Source organism: Brachyhypopomus gauderio, chromosome 3 (genome assembly GCF_052324685.1).
Source record: "Brachyhypopomus gauderio isolate BG-103 chromosome 3, BGAUD_0.2, whole genome shotgun sequence".
In the NCBI taxonomy this organism is placed as follows: Eukaryota; Metazoa; Chordata; class Actinopteri; order Gymnotiformes; family Hypopomidae; genus Brachyhypopomus; species Brachyhypopomus gauderio.
Window position 1 is genome coordinate 1,399,284 of NC_135213.1, and position 16,676 is coordinate 1,415,959.

Below are 16,676 nucleotides of genomic sequence, written 5' to 3' on the forward strand. Positions count from 1 at the left end.
GACCTCTGACAACCACGCAGTTCTACTGGGAGCAGAGACAGCAGAGATGTCTCCCCATAGCAGAGTCGTCTCCCCACGGCAGAGACATCTGCAGAGACAGTCCCCACAGCAAAGACTTCTCCCCACCACAGAGATGTCTGCAGAGACACTGGCTGTGTTCGAAATAGACTACTACATACTGGATACTGCATACTGGACTCAGTATATACTGGATACTGCATACTGGTCCTCGTAGTAGTATGCAGTACAGTTTCCAGTATGCGACAAAAGCAAAGCATATTACGGGGGCACGTGAAAGTAGCGTTGCATAATGGGATGCAGTACACCACGAAGATAGCTCTGTTCACGTACTGGAATATTTTGCGGAAGTAGTAGGTCATCCGGGTATGTTTCACGTACTGGAAAATTTCATTTTGGTCACATACTGCATACGACATACTGATTTGGGGTTCGATCAGTATGCCAGTAGTATGTAGTAGGCTATTTCGAACACAGCCACTGTCTCCTCTCCAGGATAAATGTTTATATAGACACTATGTTGTTATGTTATTATTTATGTAATTGCATATGCTTTTAGTTCATATTGATGAAGATACATTTTCTTTTTATTTTCATTCAGTTGTTCTTCTTAGATGTAATTGTATAATCAGTCATACCAATAAAGCACTATTAATGAAGGAAAGAGACAGAGATAGAGATAGAGAGAGAGAGAGACAGTTTGTGTTTTTGTTGCTTTGTGTGTTTGAAGTGGCTTATCAAAGATCCGTAGAACAGGTGCTTCTCAGGGAGATGTTTGTTTACATGGTGTGCATTGGTTTTTATGTGGAACATTTGTATCTATTCCGTCATGTGTGTCTTTGTATGTAAGTACATGTGTGTGAAGCAAATCCACACACAATGTCTCACCACAACACCTTCAACCCACCACAACATGTTCAACCCACCACAACGCGTTTTACCCACCACAACGCGTTTTACCCACCACAACGCGTTTTACCCACCACAACGCGCTCAACCCACCACAACGCGCTCAACCCACCACAACAAGATGAGAATTTCATTTAATTTCACCTAATACAGTACAAAAATCAATGTAGCCTATGAAATTTCAAAAGCATAATCGCACGACAAAAACAAAAGTCAACATCTTGTGAAAGATGCAGTTTTATCCATGATGCAAAAACTCATACAAGACAACAGAAATATTTCACTCAGATTCACACTAATTAACACACCGTAACCATCTTGTCAATCCACCAGCTAGTTTTGTCAGTCATGTGACTGTACTATGCCAGACCAATGAACAAACTCTACATAAACATGTTTATTCTTGGAAATCCTTCACATAATATCGGTCACATCTGAAATTGCATTCATTGAAATATCTGTGCATATTAGAAGGATTTTTATTTAGCAAAACTGAAAATAGGAAGAATCATTTTTGGACAATGGCCCTCTATCAGTACCACTTTAGTCCACTGGGGGGGTCAAGGCCCACAGTTTGAAAACCACTGCGGATGGCCAATCCAGCCCCAGAGCTGAAAAATTCATATTACACACTTGGAACGCGAAGGGTGAGAAACCAATCCTGTTGCAAACCAACATTCTGCCATGTTACACTGCGCATTGGTCATGTGAATCCCCCTCCTCTCTCTCTTTAGGGCTTTCAAATGGTAGGAGTTGGGACTGGAGTCCAGGTCTGACAGGACATGCATAATGTCTCGGTCTCGGTGCTGCTGAAGACCTTCTTATGTTGGACACCGTTAACTAGCTCGTCTGCAAAAAGCAAGACTTTAATGGTGGAGTCATATATACTGTAGTCGGACGTTGGAGACTGATGGAGTGATGTAGCTGATTGGCTGATATAGATGTTGGGGAGGGTGAAGTCCTGGTCTCACATGGTTGGGACTGAAGAACTCAGTCTATTTGTTTCCAGTCTTAAGAACACGTAGGTTTATTAATGCTGGATGTTTTCCCTCCTGAACCACATTCAGTAAGTTTCTGTCTCCATCTTCTCACTTCTCATTTCTTCTTTTGCCTCTCCCTACCCTCCCTCACCCAAACCCCCCTCTCCCCCTCCCTACCCTCTCACCCTTCCCCTTCTCTTGACCCCACCCCCTCTCTCCCCCCTCCCTATCCCCCTCTCCTGACCCCACCCCCTCTCCCTACCCTCCCTCACCCAAACCCCCCTCTCCCCCTCCCTACCCTCTCACCCTTCCCCTTCTCTTGACCCCACCCCCCTCTCACTACCCCTACCGCCTCTCTCCCCCTCCCTATCCCCCTCTCCCTACCCCCCCCATGTCTCTTCCCCTTTCTTCAGGTTTCTCTTCTTCTTCTCACCACCTTTCCCTCTCTCCCCCTCTCTCCTCCCCCTTCTTTCCTACTCTCACCTCCCCCTCTACTTCTCTCTCTCTCTCTCTTTCTCCCTATCCTCATCCCTCCGGAACCTTTCTTCATCTCTGCCTCTCTCTGGGTTCCTGCTCTGAATGGAGCGACTGATTGACAGACCTTTCGCTCTGCTCCTGTGAGACAGGGTAAAGGTGTGGGGGGAGCAGACAAAAGAGAGAAAGAGAGAGAGTGAGAGAGAGATGTACAAACCAGGCTGAACCGTAAAGGTGTCAGATGGTAGCTTAGACTCAAAAGTCGCGCACGCGTGTGAGAGCTTGTGTGTACGTGAGTGAGCGTATGTGAGAGACTCTCCCTCCCCTCTCTCTCACTCTCTCTCTCTCCCTTTCTCTCTGTTTCTCTAGGTGTTGTGGTTCACCTTCTGTAGCCCGTAAACAGGATGCTCTGGTAACCTACGTGAAGATTAAGATATGACCAAGTGTGTGTGTGTGTGTGCACGCGCGATCACAGTCAGACCTCAACACTCAGAATTACCAAGGCAGTGGGAGAGAGAGGGAGAAATGGAGTGAGATGGAAGGAGACATGGAGTGAGAGAAGGAAGTTATATTGTAGTATATATTTTTGCTGAAGTAAAAAAAATTTAACATTAACGCTTTGGTAATATTGTACCTTGTACAGTCATGCCAATAAAGCATCTTGACATGAGAGAGAGAAAGAGAGAGAGAAGTAGAGAGAGAGAGAGAGAGAGAGAGGGTAAGGTAGAGAGAGACAGGGGGAGAGATAAAGTAGAGTAAGATTATGTTTGACTGACTGGATTTGTTCCTTCATGAGATTCTCAGATGTGGTTTAAGGAGTATCAAATCTACATATCTGAATAATGATATAGTAAAGTGTGGAATAAATCCCAGGAACAGAAGAACAGAACACTTCATCCACAGTGTGAGGTGGCTGGCCTGCATCTGGGCCATCCCTGACTGACATTTACAGACGTGTGTTAGTGGTGCAGTCTGCAGTACCTGGACTCACCCTGATCAACACGGAAGTGACATTTCTGCTTTACACTGATGATGAGGTACTGCTGTCCCTCACAGAACGCATGCTGGACCTGCTGGAGCTGTTTTGTAAGAACTGGGCCCAGGCAGACAAAACAGAAGCTGTAACCTTCTAGCAAAGAGCCAGGTTTCAGCACGACAGGCACCTTTTCACTCTAGGAAGCTGCACTCATCACCCTGATCACCTCAGACTGGAAATAGTGTCACTGCATCAGAGTGGAAGTGATGTAATGGGGTCCACTCAGTAACCATGACATGTGATATGACAGCAAGCTCATACAAGCAGAATTGTGCAGAAATGTCCAAACATAAAGGACATGTTGACAAACACACTAAAGTGTGCAGGGCTAACAGAGGCCATATATATATGGGACAATATATTGTTCTGAAAATTTTGTTATCGTGACAGGCCTACGTACACAGACACACACCCGACAGAGTAGATACAAATGTTCCACATAAAACCAATGCACACCACGTAAACAAACATCTCCCTGATGTTCTACGGATCTTTGATAAGCCACTTCAAACCTTCAACTCACAAAGCAACTAACTGTTTCTCTCTCTGTCGGCCTTTCTCTCTCTCTGTGTTAATCTCTCTCTCTCGCTCGCTCTCCGTCAGTCCTTCTCTCTGCCAGTCTCTCTCTCTCTCTCGCTTTCTTCCTGTTTCTCTTAGCTCCACCACACTCACATATTTTATTCCATAGTTCTACTCAAAAATAATTGTTTGTTTATAAGAACTCTTTGTTGCCATGGTAATTTAACTGAAAAAAGCACACTGCCAAGCACAAAACTTGGCCAGATGTGGGTGGGGCCAGCGGTAACCCCACCCATTCCTGGCTGCCTGGCAGAGGGTCTGATGGTCATGTTGTTCCTGCACATTGTACTGATCATTTTAATACTGATCATTTTAATATGCTCATTTTAATATGCTTATTTTATAAACAAACACACTGAAGTGAAAAATGGACGTTCTCATTAATGAAATTAGATTTTGTGTGTTTGTGTATCTGTGTGAGAGTGTGTGTTCCTGTGTGCGTGTGTGTGTGTTATATGAACATAATGAAAATTACTTATATCTTATCTTCTTGTGTGTGCAGGGTACACACGTGTCACCTGTGGCTGTGTGACAAAATTCTTGGTGTTGACACAGTGCTTTTGTGGAACTGGGGAAGTGGGCGATTCCATTCTGACTGATGTAAATTGAAAGTGTGGCCTAGATATCAGTGTGTGGAGATGTTATCAGCTGAGCAGGAGGTCACCAGGCCTGCTTGCTTCACTCAGACAGGAGCTCACACTCTGCTCAGACACGCTGGCTCATCAGGACTCTTGTCAGGCTGAGTCAGAGCAAATGCTGTGGTTATTTTTCTGTGTAATGACTGCAATCGAAAGGAAAATATTACAAATAAGAGTTTCTGAGTTTAGATATTAAACTAGAAATTATAAATACAATTACAATTATTACATTGTACTACATTATTATTTAATCAAAATTTTCTGAATATGTGTAATACATTTTATTGTTAGCCTTACTAATGAAACACTCAATGTATTTCACCATATCCTACCAGATTACAAGAAATGACCAGTACTAGTTAACCAGTACCAGTTAACTATTTAGCTTCTCCCAGACGAAAGCTCACCCTGAGGTCAGCTCACCCTGGGGTCAGCTCACCCCAAGGTCAGCTCACCCCGGGGTCAGGTGCTCTGTGTGAACTCTCCTGGCTGTGGGGTGTACAAGGCTCCAAATGACTATAAACACATACAGTGTGTGTGCGTGGACATTGTGCATGTGGTTGTTTGCATGTGGTTTTGTGTGTGTGTGTGTGTGTGTGTGTGTGTGTGTGTGTGTGTGTGTGTGTGTGTGTGTGTATAGAGTCGAACTAGCATGTATTTTCCTATAATCAGACGTATTTTCCATCAGACTACTTACAACCATCAGACAGAAAGATGAAGAGCCTCGGAAACAAACCCTTCAGCTGCAAACGAACCGACTCAATTAAACAAACCAGCTCAATAAAATTAAGCAACTCAATGAAATGAACCAGCTCAATGAAGTGTTTATGAACTAATTAAATGAACTTCTCATCAATGCAGTTACTGCAAAACCATTTCTATAGGAACAGTACTTGATTGTGCATCATCAAATTCCTCTCACACAGACATAACATCCTACATATGATCAGCACACAGCACCCCACATATGATCAGCCCACAGCACTCTACATGAGCCCATCCCAGGAACAGTAAAGGCTCACAGTGACATGTGATTGGACAGTAAAGCCTCACAGAGACATGTGATTGGACAGTAAAGCCTCACAGAGACATGTGATTGGACAGTAAAGCCTCACAGACAATTGGAAAGTAAAGACATTAGTCTTTATTATCATCCCATCTCATGCACACAAGCACTATTCATGAATGGGCTACGCTCACATTTCCTGCCCGTATGTAGCATGAATGTAGCCAGGTGTGGAGGTGGAGGGAGTGGATGGATGATGGACGTTTGTGCCACATCCTCTTTCCCACACCACTGGTTTCCTGCAGGACCAGTTGACCAAACTCTCCATCCACCATCCGTTCACAGCCAGAAGAATTAAATACCTTTTCAACAAATAAAGAAATAACTGAAGCCAAAGTATGTTGTTTTGCTTCCTGCATAATCTGTGTGAATTTTGAAGGCGCAGTAACCAACAGGATGTCAAAAGTAATGACTCAGGTGCAGGAATCAACAGGAAATCAGATGAACGAGTTCAGCGTAAGGTGCATACCTGCTGAGAGAGCCACACAGGGAAGGTCCCTACCCGGGCCCAGATGCAGGACCTGCCCAGAAGCAGGACCCGCTCAGACGCAGGACACTATGTTCTCCTCCTACGGCTCTCACACATGGTTACTCATTATGCAAGCAGTGAATTTTAGTGCACATGGACAAAGGTCACTGAGCCCAGATTATCATCTCTGAGCCCACTGAGTTCTTCCCACAGTAACTCTGGCCCATAAACTCAGCAGACGCAAGTGCCAATCAGATGATATTAAGTGAAACGATGAGCGAAATGATTCTTCTCATGGTCAGTTTCAGCTGCAGTTCTCAAAAGAGCCGACCTGCGGTCAGTACTGCCGGGCGAAGCCGGATCTATCGGCTCTCTGAGGTGGTGGAGTTATCCAAATACCAGGATGTCTACTGCTTTGGTGTTTAAACCTTCAACTTTAGTGTTTAATGGTCAAAACCTCAAGTTTGGTGTTTAATACTCAAACATTGAGCTTTGACGTGATGAGAACCGGACGGTTCAGTGACATCTCCCAGCAGATAATCACAGCTGTTTATCTTCAGAGCGCAGGCTGTTCTGAATGCAGAGTTAGGACTATGCTGCAACACATTCTCACGCACACCAAATTATCAGGCTCACAGCAGCTTCCTCTATGTGCCGCTGTGTTCCGGGGCTGCCTCAGGAACAGTGGCCCACCCCCTCCTCCCTGTGGCTGAGACACAGCTGCCGGACCACAGGGCTGTCCCTGGATCAGCAGGGAGGGAGCAGACCATGCTCTTCTGCTAGTATCACACAAGCAGGCCAGAGTAAGGGTGGACACAGAGTGGACGTACCCAGAGTCTGGCTCTCTCTCTCTCTCTCACACACACACACACACACACACACACACACACACACACACACGCACGCACGCAGATGTGCCTTTGCTTTATATGGGCACTCGCACTCAGCTCATGGTCCACAACACTGGCCAGAAATCTGATTGGCTGCTAAAGTGATGAAACTGAGCTCAGCCACTATACAAGTCCAAGATAGAGAGAGACAGAAAGAGAGAGACAGAAACAAAGACAGAAACAGAGAGACAGAAAGACCCTTTTAACTATATCTGCTGCACTCTGATCTTTGTGCAAACCCGTCACTGCATTCGTGTTTAACACTGATGGGAACTTCGCGAGCACAAATTTCACTCTGTCATTTATTTCACCTTCCACATATTAGACTGAGGTAAACACACCCTGGACCTGCCCCGCCCTCATGACCTCTGACCCAGTAAACACACCCTGGACCTGCCCCGCCCTCATGACCTCTGACCCAGTAAACACATCCTGGACCTGCCTCACTCTCACAGCCTCTGACCCAGTAAACACACCCTGAACCTGCCCCACCCTCACAAGCTCTTACCCAGGAACCTCAAACCAAGCCACCAAGCACATGACACCTGAGAGACTGACCTCATTGATGATCAGAACCATCAATGCCAAACACTGCCCCTTACGCATCACCATTCACGTCACACACACCACTTCAAACATCACGCACACTACCTCACCACGCACGCTGCCTTACACTACCTCACTACTCTTACACTGCCACAGCCCACATGGCCCCCCACACACCACACACCCAGCCTCAAACACCACACACAACACCTCAAACACAGCACAACCTGCCTCACACAACATCTCATACATACACACTGCCCCCCCCCCCCCACACACACACACACACACACAACACCCCCAACACAACACTGCACACACTGTAGTTAAAATGTTTGTCTGGATTCCTCAGACCTTTGTATGGGTCTGAGCTTTGCTGAGCTTTATAAATCCCAATAACACCAATGTGTGAGTGTCAATACTGTGTGTGGCAGTGTGACACGCATCTCTCTCTCTCCTACCTTAGGTGGGTCATAGAGCTCCAGCTGGAACCTGTCGCTGGTCTTCCTCACCAGCAGGCGGCAGCGTGCCCAGTTTGGAGGCGTGTCGGAGATAGTGTCGTCCACCACCAGGTAGCGGAGCTGCCCTTCCTTCCAGGTGCTGTGTGCTTCCTGCTTGGCCCTGCGGGGCCACAGTCTGCTCAGTCCCAGGAGGTTCAGCAGCTCCTCCCCTTTCCGCAGGCTACTAGGGGGCAGCGCCCCTGCCGGGGGGGTCTGAGGCCGAGGTGGAGGGCTGTTTTCCACCGTCCCCGAGGCCCCGCCCCTTCTTTCTGATTCATCCCCAGAGCAGCCGTGGGCAGGGTCTTCGGGGAGAGGGCGTGTCTTGAAGAGCCGTCGCACGCTCCGGCGAATCTGACTGACGGAGAAGTGATTGACCTCAGCAGGGAGTGGGAGGGGCAGAGGCGAGGGAGTGTGACGTTCTGTAGGCTCCGCCTCCGGGGCGTGGACTAGCACGCGGTTTGTAGTGTCATTGGCCGGACAACGCAGCAGTTGCTCCTGCTCCCTGGCCCCACCCATCACGTCTGGTTTGTGGGCTAAAACGGCAAACAAGGCACCACCCCTTGGCTGCTGCACCGCCTCTCGGTAGTCGAGCACCCCGGAAAAGGAGCTGAGGGGCAGGCAGGTGGTCATAGGCGGTGGTGCGGGGGGCGGGGCAGGGGGCGGGGCATCCCTGGCCACCTCCCGGCGGAAGTGCTGCTGGAAGAGGGCGCTGAAGTGGCGGCTGAAGTTCTCCGGGGGGACGACATTGTGCGGGTGGTGAGTTCTAGCGAAGCAAAGATACTGCTGCGCCAGCTCTCGCGCTGTCGCACTTGCGTGCAACTCGCAGAACTCCGTCCAGCCATATGAGGGCGCTATGGGCAGCGCACCGCTGCTCGGGGGCAGCTGGAGAGTGTTACCATTCATCGCAGTAACCAGCACAGCTGAGGAACACTGTGTTCAAGAGACAGGGAGAGAGAGAAAAAGAGAGAGAGAAAGAGAGAGAGAAAGAGAAAGAGAGGGAGAGAATTACAGTTTCATTTTGTTATAAATCAGAAGACAACCTGTTAGAAACCTGACCCAGCAGCGCAGAAATTGAAGAGAAACCACCCTGGTCTCTTAAACATGCCCTACTGTGACAAGTCAAGAGTGGAGCTGGGCACCAGGTTTTAATTAAGACCTATGACCTTCCAGCATGGGTTACCATGTCCAGTGTAAAGACCCTTCTAGTCTCATGTACTCTGCTGGACCGGCCAGACATTGTCCTGGTACACTGGCAGAAACCACACACACCGCCCTGCTTGAGTCTGTCATACTTAGATGGCGCCAGATTTTAATGAACAGTAAAGCATTTTGGTCATATTTACAGCATGATCCATTTGGACAAATAAGCTACAGTTCTGATAGCAGAAGTTAGCTAACTAGCCAAGTAGTTCATGTCATGGGGGGTGGGGAATCTGGGCACAGTTCTTTTCACAGAACGATGTTGAGAGGTTTCCACTCAACACGCTAGTTCCTGGCTAGCTAGCCACTATCCCCATTGCTAAACATACACAGCTAGCTAACAATTGCTATAAATAAGGTTATAAATATAACTTAGCTTGCGAGCTAGCTAATGTTTTGATGAAAGGTGACCTCATACAAAATTAGCCATAGAGACGGCGCCTGTGCTGGTCCCGTCAGGCCAGACCAGCGAGGATTAGCTGTCACACACACGACATCCTCTTTCGAGGAAGACACAGAATGATGATGATGGTGATGATGACCCCCAAGGACCTCCCACCATCGAAGAAGGTGCAGGAATTCAGTCAGCAATTTCAGTGACCACAGAATCACACACAGATACATCATGCTGAGCTGAACTAAGGTAGTGTTAGAATGACTCACACTGAGACCTCTGCCTGCCCCCCCCCCCCCCCCCCCCCAACACACACACACTTGGAGGAAGTGAATAGTTAATGTGTCTAAAGTTACTTCATAAACCAGTCACAGAACAGTATCATCGGAAAGAATATTTGAAGTAATGAATGAATCAACAGCTATTTGTAAGACTAAGGAAGTCCACGCACACGCACGCACACACACACACACACACACACACACACACACACACACACACAAATACAGACTTTCATGTTTGATATGATTTATCATTTACACCACTCATCCACAAATCACATTTACTCTGGGTGAGATCATTATCCGAGCAACTTCACAGTTTAGTTTCCCCTCATTATCATTCAGGTAGCAGTAACAATTAGAATGAACTAGAATTAACCATAGTTCACCCATAGTTCAGACACCGCCGACATAGACTACTTCACACTGTACACTGCATACTGCACTCAGTATATACTGCACACTGGTGCCCATGGAAAAACTTGGTATAATATCTAGCCTAGTATGCGACAAACATAAACCATTCTACAAGGTCACGTGGACACATGGTTCTGCCTACTTGCGAAAGATTTACCACTGCTGTTGCATGATGGGATCCAGACACATACCGGAATATTTGGCGGAAGTAGCAGGTCATCTGGGTATCTTTTGCAAACTGGAAAAAATCTTTTTGGACACATATTGCACACAGCATTCTGGTCTAGGAGAAGGCTGAACACTGCTCATGTGTGTTCTCACTCATTGACTAATGAACTAAGAGCTCTCCGAGATCAGCGCGGATTTGTCAAAGCTCCTGCCTACCTCTCTCACGCCGCTCTGATGAGAAAGGGATAAGAAATCAATGAGAAAATGACAGGAGGACAGGAGACCCTCTCCAGTGCTCACTCATGCACGCTTATCTGTTAGCAGGAAGCATTAACCTACCTACAGAAAAAACACCTCTCAGTGTCAACACACACATACGTACACTCACACACGCCAACACATGCTTATACAAGCTCATGCACGCTCACACTCGCACAAGGACCCTCACGCATGCCCAAGCACACACACACACACACACACACACACACACACAAACTGCTTGTAGTTTTGTTAGCTTGTTAATAAAGGCACGAGTTTGCTAACGGGACACAAACACAAACAGATATTCTCTTAAACAAACAGATGCTCACAAGCATACCAATATTTTGGACAAAGCCAGTACAGCCCACTACATACTGTGTATTGCATACTAAACTCAGTATACACTGTATACTGCTCCCCACAGCAGTATTCAGTACAGCATCCAGTATACTACAAATGCAAATACCACGGGGTCACGCAAACATATGAAGGCTTCACGCGCATGCTCCCACACGCTGGTGCACGTGCACAGAGGCGTACGTGCGCGTGCGTGACGTCCCCTACGCTCGCCCCTTCCCTGGCCCCACACAGCCATGGCTTCTATCAGCACATCCAGGCCAAGCATGAGTCAGCAGAAATGTCCTCGCACATCACCGGCGCTCGTGCTCCTCGCTCCCGTCAGTTCCTCTTTTGCAGTCTTATCTGGAAACCCCAAATCTCTTGCTGCTTCCGTGAGACTCTCACTCCAACGGGTTCGTTAATCCAGACTCTCTCACCTGCTGCTCTCCTCGTCAGTGCCTTGGACATGTACAATAAGCAAGAACGTCTGGTCTACTGCGGACGCCATTATCGGCGTGTGCCGTGGTGCCAATGTCTAACCCGGTCAGTGCAGCGAAACGTCCTAGCAGAACTGAAACAAACAATTATAGACCAAAGCAGAGCGGAAGACCATCAGAAAGCAGGACCAGCATAGAGAAGGGCCAGCAGAGAGCAGGACCATCAGGACAATCAGAGAGCAGGACAATCAGGACAATTAGAGAACAGGACAATCAGAGAGCAGGACTGTCAGGACAATTAGAGAACAGGACAATCAGAGAACAGGACTGTCAGGACAATTAGAGAACAGGACAATCAGAGAGTAGGACTATCAGGACAATTAGAGAACAGGACAATCAAAGAGCAGGGCAATCAGGACAATCAGGACCAGCAGTGAGCAGGACAATCAGAGAACAGGACCATTAGTGCACAAGATCAAAAGCATATGAAGTGGACAGCCTTTCTGGAAGGCCTTATTTGTATGGATATTAGCATAAACACACACAACCACACACCTCTCATGTGCTCACACACGTTGTGACATGTTTCACACGTTGAGCAAGGCTAGTTTTAAGAAAAAACTAGCAATTTTTGTCACGTTTACCCATGTGCAGGTTAAAGGTCAAGCTTGCTTGAAGGGTTTATGGGTAATACACCCCCCCCCCCCCCCCCCCCCGAACCAGCAGGAAAAACAGACCCAAACATCAGATTTGAAATGTTGGCACAGAAACAATAGTCAGTGCGGTCAGTGTGTGCGTGTGTGCTTGCTCTGTAAGTGGGCTGTTGTGTCATGCGTTGTGTTGGCTGGGCTGTACATGTACACAAACACAGAGTATGAGACATGGAGTGTGTGTGTAAGAGAAACAGCATGCATGTGTGTGTGTGTGTGTGTGTGTGAGAGAGAGATGCATGCATATCTTTGTGAGTGAAAAAGAGTGTGTGTGCGAGAGAGAGAGAGAGACAGACAGAGCAGGAGGCAGTGGTCACAGAGACAGGAAACCCAGCCCTGCCTTAGCAACACACACACACACACACACACACACACACACACACACACACACACACACACACACACACACACACACACACACACACACACACACACACACACACACACACACACTCCAGTTCTCAAATCACACACACACAGTGCTCACACTCAGATGTCACCAGTGCTTGGTCATAATGGAAGTATGAATGTGAAGATATTTTCACAGCTTTGAGATCACCAGGCCAGTGCCCACCTGCAGGGGGCACTGATGTAGCAGGCCAGCATGGCTGAATTAACAGAAGGAAGGATAGAGAGAGTGCTAGATAAAGCAGCTAAAATGTATGTAGGGCTGTAGTCTAGTACAAGCCACATATGAAGCATGCAAGGTGGTAGGGTATAGGAGATAGGGTGTAGGAGGTAGCTATAGGAGGTAGGTTATAGGAGGTAGGGTGTAGGAGGTAGGTTATAGGAGGTAGGTTATAGGAGGTAGCTATAGGAGGTAGGGTGTAGGAGGTAGCTATGGGAGGTAGGGTGTAGGAGGTAGCTATAGGAGGTAGGGTGTAGAAGGAAGGGTGTAGGAGGTAGGGTATATGAGGTAGGGTGTAGGAAGTCAATGTAGGAGGTAGGGTGTAGGACGTATGTACAGGAGGAAAGGTTCTAGGTGGTAGGGTGTAGGAGGTAGGTTATAGGTGGTAGGGTGTAGGAGAGGTAGGGTGTAGGAGAGGTAGATATAGGACGTAGGGTGTAGAAGGAAGCATGTAGGAAGTAGAGTCTAGGAAGTAGGGTGTAGAAGGTAGGGTATATGAGGTAGGGTGTAGGAAGTAAATGTAGGAGGTAGGGTGTAAGAGTAATGGTGTAGGAGACAGATATAAGAGGTAGAATGTAGGAGGTGGGGTATAGGAGGTAGGGTATAGGAGGTGGGGTATAGGAGGTAGGGTATAGGAGGTAGGGTGTAGTAGAGCTGGGCGATATGGCCCTCCAAAAAAATCTTCGATTAATTTTTTTTAAATCCGATTTTCGATTTTAATAGATTTATTTTCCTCTACTAAAAAACTACAGATGATAAAGGAATGGTAAAAAAAAGTTTTAATTTATTTTTCACTTAAATTTCCCCTTTGAGGTTAAAGTGCAAGCAGAAACAAATTGTAAACAAGTGAGAACATTCAGTAACTTTTAGAAGGTTTTCTCCAACATACTTTAAGCATTGACACAATGCAACCTCAAACTTAAAATAAATAAATAAAACACACCCTCAAAAAATAAATAGATATAAATAATTTGGTGCCCTTTAATAAAATGGAAAACAAATACAATTGAACAATTCTTGCATGTTGTACTGACAGTCACGCTGTCTACATTCTGATTAAGAACAGGGCTCCCCTCACTTTAGCCTAAATTCCAGCACTTTTCAAACCTGAAACACAATGTAACATTAAAATTCGTCAGGTAAATGTTCCTTCCACTGTTTCTTTATACTACCACAGTTTATACTTTATACTACAATAGTTGCCAGGTTCGCTTTTTCACGCCAAATTGGGCTTGTTTGGAAAATCCAGCCGCGGGTAAAAATTATGGGGTCGCGGGGTGCGGTTTTTCGGTCTACTTTTGAGTTGGGCTACCGCAGGAGTTACAAGTCAACACTAATAATGGATCGCGATATAATACTTAATTTGTCTCCATTTTACACACTCGCGAGGTGCCCGGAGCCGCGCGCTACGGTCACTCGCGAAAGTATAATCCATTGAAGCGGGTTCGGTGACCGAGGCAGAAACTGCTTAATCCAAAATATCCCGCGGAGGGAAACTTTATTGACAGCGCAACTGAATAGCACTCTTCGCTCTCTCCCTCTATCGGTTTCAAACACCTTACAGCGAGGACTTGTTTGGTCTACATCTGACGCCGCAAAACCGAACCAACTCCAGATCACGGAGCTAGTTGCTCTTTTCTTGGACACAAGTTCCGCCGTCATGTTTGTGTGTGTGTGTTTTGAGGGTGGATGGGTGGGAGGTGCTAAACTCACTGAACTACGGGAGCCCACAGTGCAGCGTCGGTGGTGAAAATTAAATCTCAGAAAATCGATTTTCTTAAAAACACATCGTCCTTAACTGTAAATTCGAATTAATAGATAATATCGATTAATCGCCCAGCTCTAGGGTGTAGGAAGTAAATGTAGGAGGTAGGGTGTAGGAGTAATGGTGTGGGAGACAGATATAGGAGGTAGAATGTAGGAGGTGGGGTATAGGAGGTAGAATGTAGGAGGTGGGGTATAGGAGGTGGGGTATAGGAGGTAGGGTATAGGAGGTAGGGTGTAGGAAGTAAATGTAGGGGGTAGGGTGTAGGAGTAATGGTGTGGGAGACAGATATAGGAGGTAGAATGTAGGAGGTGGGTTATAGGAGGTAGAGTATAAGAGGTAGGATATAGGAGGTAGGGTGTAGGAGGTGGGGTATAGGAGGTGGGGTGTAGGAGGTAGGGTGTAGGAGGTAAATGTAGGAGGTAGGGTGTAGGAGTAATGGTGTGGGAGACAGATATAGGAGGTAGAATGTAGGAGGTGGGGTATAGGAGGTAGGGTGTAGGAGGTAGGATATAGGAGGTAGGGTGTAGGAGGTAGGATATAGGAGGTAGGGTATAGGAGGTAGGTATTGGAGGAAGGGTGTAGGACGTAAATACAGGAGGAAAGTTTCTAGGTGGTAGGGTATAGGAGGTAGGTGTAGGAAGTAGGCAATAGGAGGTAGGGTGTAGGATGTAGGGTATAGGAGGAAGGGTGTATGAGGTAGCTACAAGAGGAAAGGTGTATGAGGTAGGGTTATAGGAGGAAGGGCGTAGGAGGATGGGTATAGGAGGAAGGGCGTAGGAGGAAGGGCGTAGGAGGAAGGGTATAGAAGGAAAGGTGTACGAGGTAGGTACAGGAGGAAGATTTTTGTGTGCCAGGGCTTTAACAGGCAGATATGGCCCATATGGCATCTATCCATCCACACACAACCACACACACACCAACAGCCAGGTCACTCCAGCTGAAAGGTTTACACATAAACTGAACCGATGTCTTTTCACACACACACACACACACACAAACACGCACACAAACACACATACACACACACACACACACACAGATGGCTCCGGGGACTTTTTTCCCCTCTATTGTGTGTGTGTGCGTCACACTTCCTCTGAGTTGGCCAGCCATAATGCTCACATTGTGTATGCCCACTGCCGTCCCTACCAGATCCATCTCCACCACCACCCCTACTCCATAACTCCCACCTGCCTTCTTACCACAGCAGCCAACCAACAAAAGAGACAGGGAGAGATGGGGTGAGACAGGGAAAGAGAGAGAGAGAGATTGAGAGAGAGAGAGAGAGAGAGAGAGAGAGAGAGAGAGAGAGAGAGAGAGAGAGAGATTGAGAGAGTGAGAGAGAGAGTGAGAGAGAGAGACAGAATGAACTCTCCTGGGGTGGCTGTATGTGGGAAGAGCTCTTTGTAAACTGTATGTGTGTGAGTAATCCAGTAGTGTGTGTGTGTGTGTGTGTGTGTGTGTGTGTGTGTGTGTGTGTGAGAAAGAGAGAGTGTATTCCAGCAGTGTGTGAACAGCTTGTCATGACGTTCACACTGAACTGCAGGGTCTGTCTGCAACATCCACTTCCTGCATCTGTACCAAGTCCACATGGGGCCAAACTACACACACAAACACACACACACACAAATGTGCACACAAAAACAAGCACACACAAACACAAAAAAATGCACACACACAAGCACACACGGTAACACAAACAGACATAGAAAATGCACACAGAAAAACACACACAAATAAATGCAAACAAACACACAAAGAAATACATGCGTACAAACACAGACCGAATGTACCTCCCTTCAGTTTCATCCATTTAACCCTCCTGGTTGTGCAAACACAGTCTCACTATCTAACAGAAACTCACTATTACTCTGTGTGAGAAAGAGGGACAGAGGGAGGGAGGGAGAGAGAGGGAGAATGAGAGAGGGAGTTGGAAAGTGAACAAAAATATGTTGCAGGCATATATGCAGG

At 46.9% G+C, this 16,676-nt stretch overlaps 1 protein-coding gene across 2 annotated transcripts in view; it reads right to left on the minus strand.

Moving 5' to 3' along the window:
- sh2b3 (SH2B adaptor protein 3) overlaps window positions 1–16,676 on the minus strand; it is a 30,691-nt gene that overhangs the window by 11,669 nt on the left and 2,346 nt on the right. Inside the window, exons 1-2 of one of the 2 annotated variants that reach the window (XM_076998827.1) lie at window positions 10,589–12,284; window positions 8,067–9,035 (exon numbers count right to left, since the gene is read on the minus strand). In XM_076998827.1, the coding sequence (XP_076854942.1) occupies window positions 8,067–9,035; window positions 10,589–10,660 (1,041 nt within the window). In that variant the 5' untranslated portion in view covers window positions 10,661–12,284. Of the gene's footprint in view, window positions 1–8,066; window positions 9,036–10,588; window positions 12,285–16,676 lie in introns of those variants that run through there. The other variant, XM_076998828.1, reaches the window with a different exon arrangement.